The 13,020-nt window shown below is 40.1% G+C and overlaps 1 protein-coding gene and 1 long non-coding RNA gene across 2 annotated transcripts in view; one reads left to right on the forward strand and one right to left on the reverse strand.

Annotated features, from left to right (window-relative positions):
- The window catches only part of zfyve26 (zinc finger, FYVE domain containing 26), an 80,188-nt gene that overhangs the window by 35,620 nt on the left and 31,548 nt on the right, over nucleotides 1-13,020 (forward strand). The window contains 7 exon segments of the mRNA XM_061893923.1: nucleotides 1,983-2,182; nucleotides 5,415-5,519; nucleotides 5,597-5,719; nucleotides 5,848-6,015; nucleotides 8,361-8,610; nucleotides 11,737-11,838; nucleotides 11,991-12,178. Of these exon segments, the coding sequence (XP_061749907.1) occupies nucleotides 1,983-2,182; nucleotides 5,415-5,519; nucleotides 5,597-5,719; nucleotides 5,848-6,015; nucleotides 8,361-8,610; nucleotides 11,737-11,838; nucleotides 11,991-12,178 (1,136 nt within the window).
- Nucleotides 2,546-11,884, reverse strand: LOC133548955 (uncharacterized). Its single transcript, XR_009806007.1, has 2 exons — nucleotides 11,708-11,884; nucleotides 2,546-5,731 (listed from the first exon to the last, which is right to left on the reverse strand). It is a non-coding gene; the product is annotated as an uncharacterized LOC133548955 (long non-coding RNA).

The following is a 13,020-nucleotide window of genomic DNA, read 5'->3' on the forward strand; positions in this document are numbered from 1 at the left end:
TAAAGTAGGATTTATGAGATAAGAAAGTTGGAATTATGAGATAAAAAGTCATCTTTGAGATATAAAGTAGAATTTATGAGATAAAGTTGAAATTATGAGATAAAAAGTCATCTTTGAGATATAAAGTACAATTTATGAGATAAAGTTGAAATTATGAAATAAAAAGTTATCTTTGAGATACAAAGTAGAATTTATGAGATAAAAAGTTTAATTAATGCAATAAAAAGTCATCTTTGATGTATAAAGTAGATTTTATGAGATAAGAAAGTTGAAATGATGAGATAAAAAGTCATCTTTGAGATATAAAGTAGATTTAAGGGGATAAGAAAGTTGAAATTTTGAGATAAAAAGTCATCTTTGAGATATAAAGTAGAATTTATGAGATAAGAAAGTTGAAATTATGAGATAAAAAGTCATCTTTGATGTATAAAGTAGATTTAAGGGGATAAGAAAGTTGAAATTATGAGATAAAAAGTAATCTTTGAGATATAAAGTAGATTTTATGAGATAAGAAAGTTGAAATGATGAGATAAAAAGTCATCTTTGAGATATAAAGTAGATTTTATGAGATAAGAAAGTTGAAATTATGAGATTAAAAAGTCATCTATGAGATACAAAGTAGAATTTATGAGATAAAAAGTTGAATTAATGCGATAAAAAGTCATCTTTGAGATATAAAGTAGATTTTATAAGATAACAAAGTTGAAATTATGAGATAAAAAGTCATCTTTGAGATATAAAGTACAATTTATGAGATAAAGTTGAAATTATGAGATAAAAAGTTATCTTTGAGATACAAAGTAGAATTTATGAGATAAAAAGTTTAATTAATGCAATAAAAAGTCATCTTTGATGTATAAAGTAGATTTTATGAGATAAGAAAGTTGAAATGATGAGATAAAAATTCATCTTTGACATATAAAATAGATTTTATGAGATAAGAAAGTTGAAATTATGAGATAAAAAGTCATCTTTGAGATATAAAGTAGAATTTATGAGATAAGAAAGTTGAAAATATAACATAAAAAGTCATCTTTGAGATATAAAGTACAATTTATGAGATCAGAAAGTTGAAATTATGAGATAAAAAATCATCTTTGAGATATAAAGTACGATTTATAAGATAAGAAAGTTGAAAATATGAGATAACGTCAGAATTGTGAGATACAAACTGCATAACTGCACTGCACTCTCATAATTATGACTTTCTCTCCCACAATTTCTACTTTTTATGTCATTATAATTTTCTTATCTCAAAATTTTTACTATGTATCTCATAATTGTTGCTTTCTTACCTCCTAATTTTGACTTTTTAGCTCATAATTACCATTTTTTATCTTGTGAACTTTTTATCTCTTAATTATGACTTTTTATCTCATAGTTTTGACTTTCTTCATAATTTATCATTTTTCTTCTCATCAATATAACTTCTTTTTTTTTTAAATATGCCTTTTATCTCACCATTTCAACTTTATCTCCTAATTTTGACTTTTCATCTCCTAGTTTTGACTTGAACAATAATTTCGACTTTCCTCCTGACTTTGACTTTTATATCATAAATTTGACTTTTTTCCTCATCATTTCGAGTTTCTTCATAATTTCCATTTTTAACTCATAAATATGACTTTTTAATCCCATAATTATGACTTTTTATGTCATAATTATGACTTAATATTGGGGTGTTTTATCAATTGTGGTGGAGATGGGTTTCCATATGCTTTTCCTAAAAGTGACATAGAATATAATCCTTATTGATATTAATATTTTTTACTAGATGACTGCTGGGTTTAATGTAGATTACCAACAAGATAACTACTTTTGTGACCAAAGCTGTATCAGAGCCTAAAGCAAACATTAAATTATGTAACCTAACATCTTCCATTATTCCCTTGTTGTAATAATGTTGTTTAATGGAAGCTTTGTCTCTTTTCAAAATATATTTTACCAGCAAATCCATTGTGCCGTTCTTCATCCATTTAAAGGTGAGGAGGAAGGCGTGGGCCACCTGTTTCGGGTGCAAGATGCCAATTTGCGTGCCCGCGTGGTCCTGCAAGCCACTGCGTGTTGGCCCTTGTCGTCTTGTTTGGAGCTGCTGGACTTCTGCTTGGACGACGGCGACACGGACGCCCCCCTGAGAGCAGAGCTGCAGCTGAAGAGGAACGAGCTGGACATTTATCGCCGGGTAATTAGTGGAATGTATGAGCTTTGGAACGTTAGCATGTTTAGAGGCTGCACAAGTGAGTGAGTGAGAATGCTTTGCTTTGCACAAGTGCAAAAATGTGTCAGATTTAAAAAGCTGAGATGTTCACCAATGGTCTAGTGCAAACTTTTACAGGAAAACTGCACTTTTTAAAATTTTTCATCATCCACAATCCTTATGTGAGGCAAGAACACGTCTTTACGTCCTCTTTGCCTTCTAGAAAGATGTCCTTTGGCCAAAGGGGTTCATCTATTCCGCCTATGAACCCTCTAAAACAGTGGTCCCCAACCACCGGGCCGCGGCCCGATTGGTACCGGGCCGCAGAAGAATTTTTTATAAAAAAAATTAAAATAAATAAATATTTTTTATTAAATCAACATAAAAAACACAATATACACTTACAAATAGTGCACCAACCACAAAAAACTCCCTTTTTCATGACAAAGAAGAGAAAAAATAAGAAAAAAAGGACAACTAAGCGACGCAAATTGAATGTTTTGTTTTTAGGTTGGTCTCTCCAAAGCTTTGGAATAAATTGCAAAATACCTATTCTCCATCCATCCATTTCCTACCGCTTATTCCCTTTCAGGGTCAAGGGGGGCGCTGACGCCTATCTCAGCTACAATCGGGCGGAAGACAGGGTACACCCTGGACAAGTCGCCACCTCATCGCAGGGCCAACACAGATAGACAGACAACATTCACACTCACATTCACACACTAGGGCCAATTTAGTGTTGCCAATCAACCTATCGCCAGGTGCATGTCTTTGGAGGTGGGAGGAAGCCGGAGTACCCGGAGGGAACCCACACATTCACAGGGAGAACATGCAAACTCCACACAGAAAGATCCCAAGCCTGGATTTGAACCCAGGACTGCAGGAACTTCGTATTGTGAGGCAGACGCACTAACCCCTCTGCCTGTTCAATATAAACCAGTATCACATAATTATAGTTGCATATTACTTACACATACTGAGCATATTGACGGAGATAGATAATAGCTAGTGTTTTCCATTTGTACTCTGTCTGCTTTTTTAATCTCATGTCCATGGTACACTGCAAGTTAACCTTGGCTTTTGGAATGTGAGGAGTAGCAGTACACCCTTCTTATCTCTTCCTGTCTCAGACTAAGCAGAACAATAGACATATGTATTCGTTCCGGTGGGTGGGGGCGAGGGAGATATTGAAGAAGACAGCGCATCTGTAAGGTTTTCAGATCAACTATGCGACGCAAATTGAATGTTTTGTTTTTAGGTTGGTCTCCCCAAAGCTTTGGAATACATTGCAAAATACCTATTCTGTTCAGCAGTGGGAGAGTGGCCGTGCGCAACCCGGGGGGCCCTGGTTCAAATCCCACCTAGTACCAACCTCGTCATGTCCGTTGTGTCCTGAGCAAGACTCTTCACCCTTGCTCCTGATGGGTGCTGGTTGGCGCCTTGCATGGCAGCTCCCTCCATCAGTGTGTGAATGTGTGTGTGAATGGGTAAATGTGGAAGTAGTGTCAAAGGGCTTTGAGTACCTTGAAGGTAGAAAAGCGCTATACAAGTACAACCCATTTATTATTATTTTATTTATTTAATATAAACCAGTATCAAATAATTATAGTTGCATATTACTTACACATATTGACGAAGATAGATAATAGCTAGGGTTTTCCATTTGTACTCTTTCTATTTTTTAATCTCATGTCCATGGTACCCTGCAAATTAACCTTGGCTTTAGAAATGTGAGGAGTAGCAGTACACCCTTCTTATCTCTTCCTGTCTCAGACTAAGCAGAACAATAGACATATGTATTCGTTCCGGTGGGTGGGGGCGAGGGAGATATTGAAGAAGACAGCGCATCCGTAAGGTTTTCAGATCAACTAGGCGACGCAAATTGAATGTTTTGTTTTTAGGTTGGTCTCCCCAAAGCTTTGGAATAAATTGCAAAATACCTATTCTGTTCAATATAAACCAGTATCAAATAATTATAGTTGCATATTACTTACACATACTGAACATATTGACGGAGATAGATAATAGCTAGTGTTTTCCATTTGTACTCTTTCTGCTTTTTTAATCTCATGTCCATGGTACACTGCAAGTTAACCTTGGCTTTTGGAATGTGAGGAGTAGCAGTACACCCTTCTTATTTCTTCCTGTCTCAGACTAAGCAGAACAATAGACATATGTATTCGTTCCGGTGGGTGGGGGCGAGGGAGATATTGAAGAAGACAGCGCATCCGTAAGGTTTTCAGATCAACTAGGCGACGCAAATTGAATGTTTTGTTTTTAGGTTGGTCTCTCCAAAGCTTTGGAATAAATTGCAAAATACCTATTCTGTTCAATATAAACCAGTATCAAATAATTATAGTTGCATATTACTTACACATACTGAACATATTGACGGAGATAGATAATAGCTAGTGTTTTCCATTTGTACTCTTTCTATTTTTTAATCTCATGTCCATGGTACCCTGCAAGTTAACCTTGGCTTTAGGAATGTGAGGAGTAGCAGTACACCCTTCTTATCTCTTCGTGTCTCAGACTAAGCAGAACAATAGACATATGTATTCGTTCCGGTGGGTGGGGGCGAGGGAGATATTGAAGAAGACCGCATCCGTAAGGTTTTCAGATCAACTAGGCGACGCAAATTGAATGTTTTGTTTTTAGGTTGGTCTCCCCAAAGCTTTGGAATAAATTGCAAAATACCTATTCTGTTCTGGGTGATCATTTAAACTCAGCTTATGTGTCATCAAAATAACTTGGGATTGACCAGCAACTTAAATTCCCTTGGAGGAACATCTGGTCCAAACGCAACAATTGTCACCATGTATGAAAGTACACAGTAACAAACGTGTCCGCATCATTCAGTATACTGAGTCCTGAGCGGAACTTTATGAATTATCGCGGCCATTAGGTTTTGCCCCTCAAAAAACAATAATTCCACAGGTTTGATAATAAATAATTATTTGTGGCGTAATTTCACTTGATCCAGCTTTTTGAATATTCCAAACTACGAAATTATAAAAGTATGTTTGGTTTGTGTTAATATGATATTGGATTGGTATTGACCAATTCTAAGGGCTCCGGATATCGATATCAAGTGTAAAAAAAGTTTTGTGTCTAGCACGTACAGAAAAGATGGTAGGAGTAAGCTTTACACATGTACTACTGCACAGCCACACGTAATCACACAAACTCTCATCGTGGGAAACTTCTTTCTTGGCAGATGTTGGCGATACAGCCGCCGTTGCCGTGGGTAACGTGGCAGGACCTAAGGGCCGAGTCGAAGTCAGACTCCGAATCCATGCTGGCCAGGATGCTGGAGGCCAAGGTGCCGCACGACCGCCATCAACACATTGAACACGATCCACCTTTGGTCAGACTCATGCCTTTCCATTTTGTTCGCAGGAGTTCACACTTTGTGCACAGTGGGCGGAGCTTTATCCCGTCAGCGAGGAGTCGAGACTGCAGCTGCAGACGGAGCATTTGCTTCATCTCCTGGAGAAGGAGCAAACCGACGAAGCTTTCCAGGTACTTTCTTGCCTGGGGAAAAATACACGTTCATTATGTTTGCACGCATGAAAACATCCAACATTGAACCCAGCTATCTATTCTCATTCTTACAAATCCACCACACACCGTCTTCTTTATCTGTTCAGCTTCTTGAGGGTCTGGCGTGCGGCCTGGACGTCTGTGAGCGAGCTTTGGACTGCCGCCCGGGCTTGGCTGCCTGTCACTTCCTGGCCGACTACCTCACGCTGCACTTCCAGAGGCAGGTGTCTCCAGCACGGCGACAGCATATACACACCCTCCATCTTGGGTCAAAGGTCAGTGAATGACCACTGTATCAGATTATTGTTATTTCTTGCATTTTGCATGTTCGTGGTTTTAGTCTTTACAACGTGGTCTTGCATGTTTGTACTGTGTGAATATATATATATATATATATATATATATATATGTCTTGTTTGGATTATCCAGAGAATAGTGTTTGATACCGTGGTGGGGCGGCATAGCTCGGTTGGTAGAGCGGCCGTGCCAGCAAATTGAGGGTTGCAGGTTCGATTCCCGCTTCCGTCATCCTAGTCACTGCCGTTGTGTCCTTGAGCAAGACACTTTACCCACCTGCTCCCAGTGCCACCCACACTGGTTTAAATGTAACTTAGATATTGGGTTTCACTATGTAAAGCGCTTTGAGTCACTAGAGAAAAGCGCTATATAAATATAATTCACATATGTAGGTGTGGGAAAAATCACAAGACTACTTCATCTCTACAGAACTGTTTCATGAGGGGTTCCCTCAATCATCAGGAGATTTTAATGGAAGCATTCACATACAATGGTTTATATAGGGCACAGAGTGGGTGGGTACAGGCAGGCGTAGGGCGTGGTGATTGGCTCATGTGTTACCTAGGAGGTGTTTCCGTCTGTGGCGGCATGTTGAAATGATTTCACTGCGCTTGTTGAGTGATGACAGGTCTGGGTGATATATAATAAACAGTTTCTCTTTTAAGCATAGGTTGCATCTTTTATTTCCACTGTTGTAAGGTGTGCTGGATGCAAGAATTTGCCATGTTATTGAATATTCAACATTATTGTCTTTGAGGTTCCAAATGTGTTTGCTGAGTTCTGTAGAATTCCGCAAAGTCTGGTTTCTAAAGGAGGCGTTGTGATTATTCCATCCTGTTTTGAACGCTCTTTCGGTTAATCCTACGTACGTGTCGGATGTGTTAATGTCCTTGCGTGTTACCTTTGCTTGGTAAACGACTGATGTCTGTAAGCACCCTCCGTTGAGAGGGCAATCAGGTTTCTTGCGACAGTTACATTCCTTATTGGTTTCAGAGTCGTTTAGTCTGGGGGTGGGCAGTCCTTTTGCAATTGCTTTGTTGTGGTTTGAAATGATTTGTTGTATGTTATTCATACAGCTGTAGCTCAATTTAATGTTGTTCTTGTTGAATATTTTTCTTAGGGTGTTGCCTTTGGGGAAGTGTTTGTCGATCAGAGTGAGGAACTTGTGGCCGATGTTGGTTGAGACGTTTTTGCTGAATGGCGGATTGTACCAGATGATGTTGTTTTGTTTTCTGCTCTTTTTTGGTTGGTTTCCTGGAGTGGGTTCCTAGGTGAGGAAACCAACCAAAAAAGAGCAGAAAACGAAACAACATCATCTGGTACAATCCGCCATTCAGCAAAAACGTCTCAACCAACATCGGCCACAAGTTCCTCACTCTGATCGACAAACACTTCCCCAAAGGCAACACCCTAAGAAAAATATTCAACAAGAACAACATTAAATTGAGCTACAGCTGTATGAATAACATACAAAAAATCATTTCAAACCACAACAAAGCAATTGCAAAAGGACTGCCCACCCCCAGACTAAACGACTCTGAAACCAATAAAGAATGTAACTGTCACAAGAAACCTGATTGCCCTCTCAACGGAAGGTGCTTACAGACATCAGTCGTTTACCAAGCAAAGGTAACACACAAGGACATTAACACATCCGACACGTACGTAGGATTAACCGAAGGAGCGTTCAAAACAAGATGGAATAATCACAACGCCTCCTTTAGAAACCAGACTTTGCGGAATTCTACAGAACTCAGCAAACACATTTGGAACCTCAAAGACAATAATGTTGAATATTCAATAACATGGCAAATTCTTGCATCCAGCACACCTTACAACAGTGGTAATAAAAGATGCAACCTATGCTTAAAAGAGAAACTGTTTATTATATATCATCCAGACCTGTCATCCCTCAACAAGCGCAATGAAATCATTTCAACATGCCGCCACAGATGGAAACACCTCCTAGGTAACACATGAGCCAATCACCACGCCCCTACGCCTGCCTGTACCCACCCACTCTGTGTCCTATATAAACCATTGTATGTGAATGCTTCCATTAAAATCTCCTAAAGATTGAGGGAACCCCTCATGAAACAGTTCTGTAGAGATGAAGTAGTCTTGTGATTTTTCCCACACCTACATATATATATATATATATATATATATATATATATATATATATATATATATATATAGCCAATTAAGTTCAAACTGGTCAAGCACCATGCACTCCCCTACAACCCCCTGCTGTCCTGTAACAAACAGTTTTGGACTACCACAGAAATATGGCATATTTGTAATGAAGGTGTTCCTGCCTCAGGTGATGCTGACACTGCCGCCGGCCGCCAGGCAGGACTATTTCCCGCTGCTGTCGAAGCCCTTGCTGATGTTGGAGCAGCTTTTGATGAACCTGAAGGTGGACTGGGCCGACATGGCCGTACGGACCCTGAGGAGCCTCCTGGCCGGCAATGAGGCGGGCTTCGGGGTGGATGACATCGACAAGCTTCTGGCGGACTACGCCGGCAAGGCCCTGGACTTCACTTGCGCGCCCAGAGAGAGGTCTAGATCCGGTACTTACAAGCTTTATTATTATTATTAGGGACCGAATGTCCCCTTGCGACAGAGGACCCTATTGAATTTCTAGCGTTTTATTCTTTCTTTATTATTATTCCGCAGCTTTCAGCTGTAATTTGACCCCCTTAACATGCTTCAAAACTCACCAAATTTGACACACACATCAGGACTGGCGAACATTGCTATTTAATCAAAAAACCTAACCCCAAAACTAAAAATTGCACTTAAGCGCCCCCTAGGAAGAAAACACAGACAAAACTGCCTGTAACTTCCAGTAGGAATGTCGTAGCGACATGAAACAAAAACCTCTATGTAGGTCTCACTTAGACCTAGATTTCATACACTGACATCCTTCAGCAAAAATTAACAGGAAGTTTGCAATTCCCCCTTCAGAACAAAGTTTTGTAAAATCACTCACCTTTGCCTCTTTGAGCTGTAATTTGACCCCCTTAACATGCTTCAAAACTCCCCAAACTGGACACACACACCTAACCCCGAAACTCAAAATTGCGCCCTAGCATCCCCTAGGAATAAAACACTGACAAAACTGCTCCTAGGAAGAAAACACAGACAAAACTGCCTGTAACTTCCATACCTCTATGTAGGTCTCACTTAGACCTAGATTTCATACACTGACATCCTTCAGCAAAAATCAACAGGAAGTTTGCAATTCCCCCTTCAAAACAAAGTTTTGTAAAATCACTCACCTTTGCCTCTTTGAGCTGTAATTTGACCCCCTCAACATGGTTCTAAACTCCCCAAACTGGACACACACACCTAACCCCAAAACTCTAAATTGCGCTCTAGCGTCCCCTAGGAATAAAACACAGACGAAACTGCTCCTAGGAAGAAAACACAGACAAAACTGCCTGTAACTTCCAGTAAGAATGTCGTAGAGACATGAAACAAAAACCTCTATGTAGGTCTCACTTAGACCCACATTTCATATATTGACAACTCCCAGCAAGTTTGCAATTCCCCCTTCAAAACAAAAGTTTTGTAAAAACCGGTCACCTTTTTGCAAACATCATCTCACCTGAGCGCGTTTGTCGTGTCGGCTTCAAACTACCACAGGAGAGAGATTGAACCCTTCTGATCAAAAGTTGATGAAAGAGTTTAATTACTGCTACGGTTTTGATTTTATCAGCCTGCAAAGAACCGCTGCGCTGAAAACCATTTCAAAGATGGCCGCCGTGCGCAGACACATTGAGGGAGATTTTTTTTTCTTTCTTTTTTATCCCGTACAGTCTGCTGCTGGTGCGCACGCACCAACATTCGTGAGGGAGGGGCTATAATCGTCTATACCAAGATCGCTGCCAGGTGCCGTAGCTAAGCCGGTATGTTTTAAAGTTGTCGTTTACTTGCATATCGTAAAAACAACCGTCCAACATTTTACAACTAATTGTAAACTTATAGGTGCCGACCATCAGGGCCGAGTTGCGACGAGAGAGTGTCGATGTTAAGATATTACGCCGAGTTGGTACAAACCCCGTTTCCATTAGAGTTGGGAAATTGTGTAAGATGTAAATATAAACAGAATACAATGATTTGCAAATCCTTTTCAAGCCATATTCAGTTGAATATGCTACAAAGACAACATATTTGATGTTCAAACTCATAAACTTTTTTTTTTTTTTGCAAATAATAATTAACCTTTTCTTTTAACAACACTCAATAAACGTTTGGGAACTGAGGAAACTAATTGTTGAAGCTTTGAAAGTGGAATTCTTTACCATTCTTTCTTAATGTACGGCTTAAGTTGTTCAACAGTCCGGGGTCTTGTTGTCGTATTTTACGCTTCATAATGCACCACACATTTTCCATGGGAGACAGGTCTGGACTGCAGGCGGGCCAGAAAAGTACCCGCACTCTTTTACTTTGAAGCCACGCTGTTGTAACACGTGGCTTGGCAGTGTTTTGCTGAAATAAGCAGGGGCGTCCATGAAAAAGACAGCGCTTAGATGGCAGCATATGTTGTTCCAAAACCTGTATGTACATTTCACCCTTAATGGTGCCTTCACAGATGTGTAAGTTACCCATGCCTTGGGCACTAATGCACCCCCATACCATCACACATACTGGCTTTTACACTTTGCGCCTATAACAATCCGGATTATTATTTTCCTCTTTGTTCCGGAGGACACCACATCCACAGTTTCTAAATTAAATTTGAAATGTGGACTCGTCAGACCACAGAACACTTTTCCACTTTGCATCAGTCCATCTTAGATGAGCTCGGGCCCAGTGAAGCCGGCGGCGTTCCTGGATGTTGTTGATAAATGGCTTTCGCTTTGCATAGTAAAGTTTTAACTTGCACCTACAGATGTAGCGACCAGCTTTAGTTACTGACAGTGGTTTTATGAAGTGTTCCTGAGCCCATGTGGTGATATCCTTTACACACTGATGTTGTTTTTTCGACGCAGTACTGCCTGAGGGATCAAAGGTCCGTAATATCGCTTACGTGCAGTAATTTCTCCAGATTCTCTGAACCTTTTGATGATATTACGGACCGTAGATGGTAAAATCCCTAAATTCCTTGCAATAGCTCGTTGAGAAATGTTGTTCTAAAACTGTTTGACTATTTACTTACAAATTGGTGACCCTCACCCCATCCTTGTTTGTGAATTACTTAACATTTCATGGAAGCTGCTTTTATAGCCAATCATGGCACCCACCTGTTCCCAATTAGCCTGCACACCTGTGGGATGTTCCAAATAAGTGTTTGATGAGCATTCCTCAACTTCCTCACTCTTTTTTGCCACTTGTTCCAGCTTTTTTTGAAATATGTTGCAGGCATCAAATTCCAAATGAGCTAATATTTGCAAAAAATGACACATTTTTCCAGTTCGAACTTTAAGCGTCTTGTCTTTGTAGCATATTCAACTGAATATGGGTTGAAAAGGATTTGCAAATCATTGTATTCTGTTTATATTTACATCTAACACAATTCCCCAACTCATATGGAAACAGGGTTTGTAAAAAAAAAAAAGGACAGAATAAAGTTACCTTAATTTGTTTTTCCAAACCGATTTATCATGTTTTTGTTCCCCCCCATCGTCCATCAAAATGAAACACACACGTGACAGCGTGTACCTAATGTGGTGTCCTCTCTTTTCTGTCAGACTCTGTCATCAGCCTGCAGGAGGCGCTGGTCTCTCAGTGTCCGGCTCAGGACAGCAGCACCCTGTCATGCAGTCGACTGGACTCGCCAACACCCACCGCCAGTAAGTCAGCACTCGCTGTTATATCACGTGACACACAGCTGCCAGGGTGAGGTTTGGTAACACAGAAAAAATGTGTTTTTGATATACTTTATGTAATAAAAACACAGGCCGGTGCACGCTTTGGCTTCACATTTAATCGTGTTCCCCTGCAGGCAGCACGCCCACGCACACACCCTCGCCAAACAGCAGCGACAAAGAGCGGGACCGCAGCTCGACGGGGAGAAAACACTCCTCTCTTGCCAAGTTCCAGCCTCCGGATCAACTCCCGGCCCAGAAGGACTGGGTGCCAGACACCCAGCAGCTTGTTTGCATGGTGTGCCGGCGCGAGAGATTCACCATGGTGAGTGTCGGACTACGAGGAGGAAAAGTCCAATTCATCAATTGAATGTGACTAAACATGAAACCATTCTCTGCATGCACACTTCAACCCTGTTTCCATATGAGTTGGGAAATTGTGTTAGATGTAAATATAAACAGAATACAATGATTTGCAAATCCTTTTCAAGCCATATTCAGTTGAATATGCTACAAAGACAACATATTTCATGTTCAAACTCATAAAATTAATATTTATTTTTTTGTATCATTAACTTTAGAATTTGATGCCAGCAACACGTGACAAAGAAGTTGGGAAAGGTGGCAATAAATACTGATAAAGTTGAGGAATGCTCATCAAACACTTATTTGGAACATCCCACAGGTGTGCAGGCTAATTGGGAACAGGTGGGTGCCATGATTGGCTATGAAAATAGCTTCCCAAAAAATGCTCAGTCTTTCACAAGAAAGGATGGGGCGAGGTACACCCCTTTGTCCACAACTGTGTGAGCAAATAGTCAAACAGTTTAAGAACAACCTTTCTCAAAGTGACATTGCAAGAAAATTTAGGGATTTCAACATCTACGCTCCATAATATCATCAAAAGGTTCAGAGAATCTGGAGAAATCACTCCACGTAAGCGGCATGGCCGGAAACCAACATTGAATGACCGTGACCTTCCATCCCTCAGACGGCACTGTATCAAAAACTGACATCAATCTCTAAAGGATATCACCACATGGGCTCAGGAACACTTCAGAAAACCACTGTCACTAAATACAGTTGGTCGCTACATCCGTAAGTGCAAGTTAAAGCTCTACTATGCAAAGCGAAAGCCATTTATCAACAACATCCAGAAAGGCCGCC

Source organism: Nerophis ophidion, linkage group LG03 (assembly GCF_033978795.1).
Source record: "Nerophis ophidion isolate RoL-2023_Sa linkage group LG03, RoL_Noph_v1.0, whole genome shotgun sequence".
In the NCBI taxonomy this organism is placed as follows: Eukaryota; Metazoa; Chordata; class Actinopteri; order Syngnathiformes; family Syngnathidae; genus Nerophis; species Nerophis ophidion.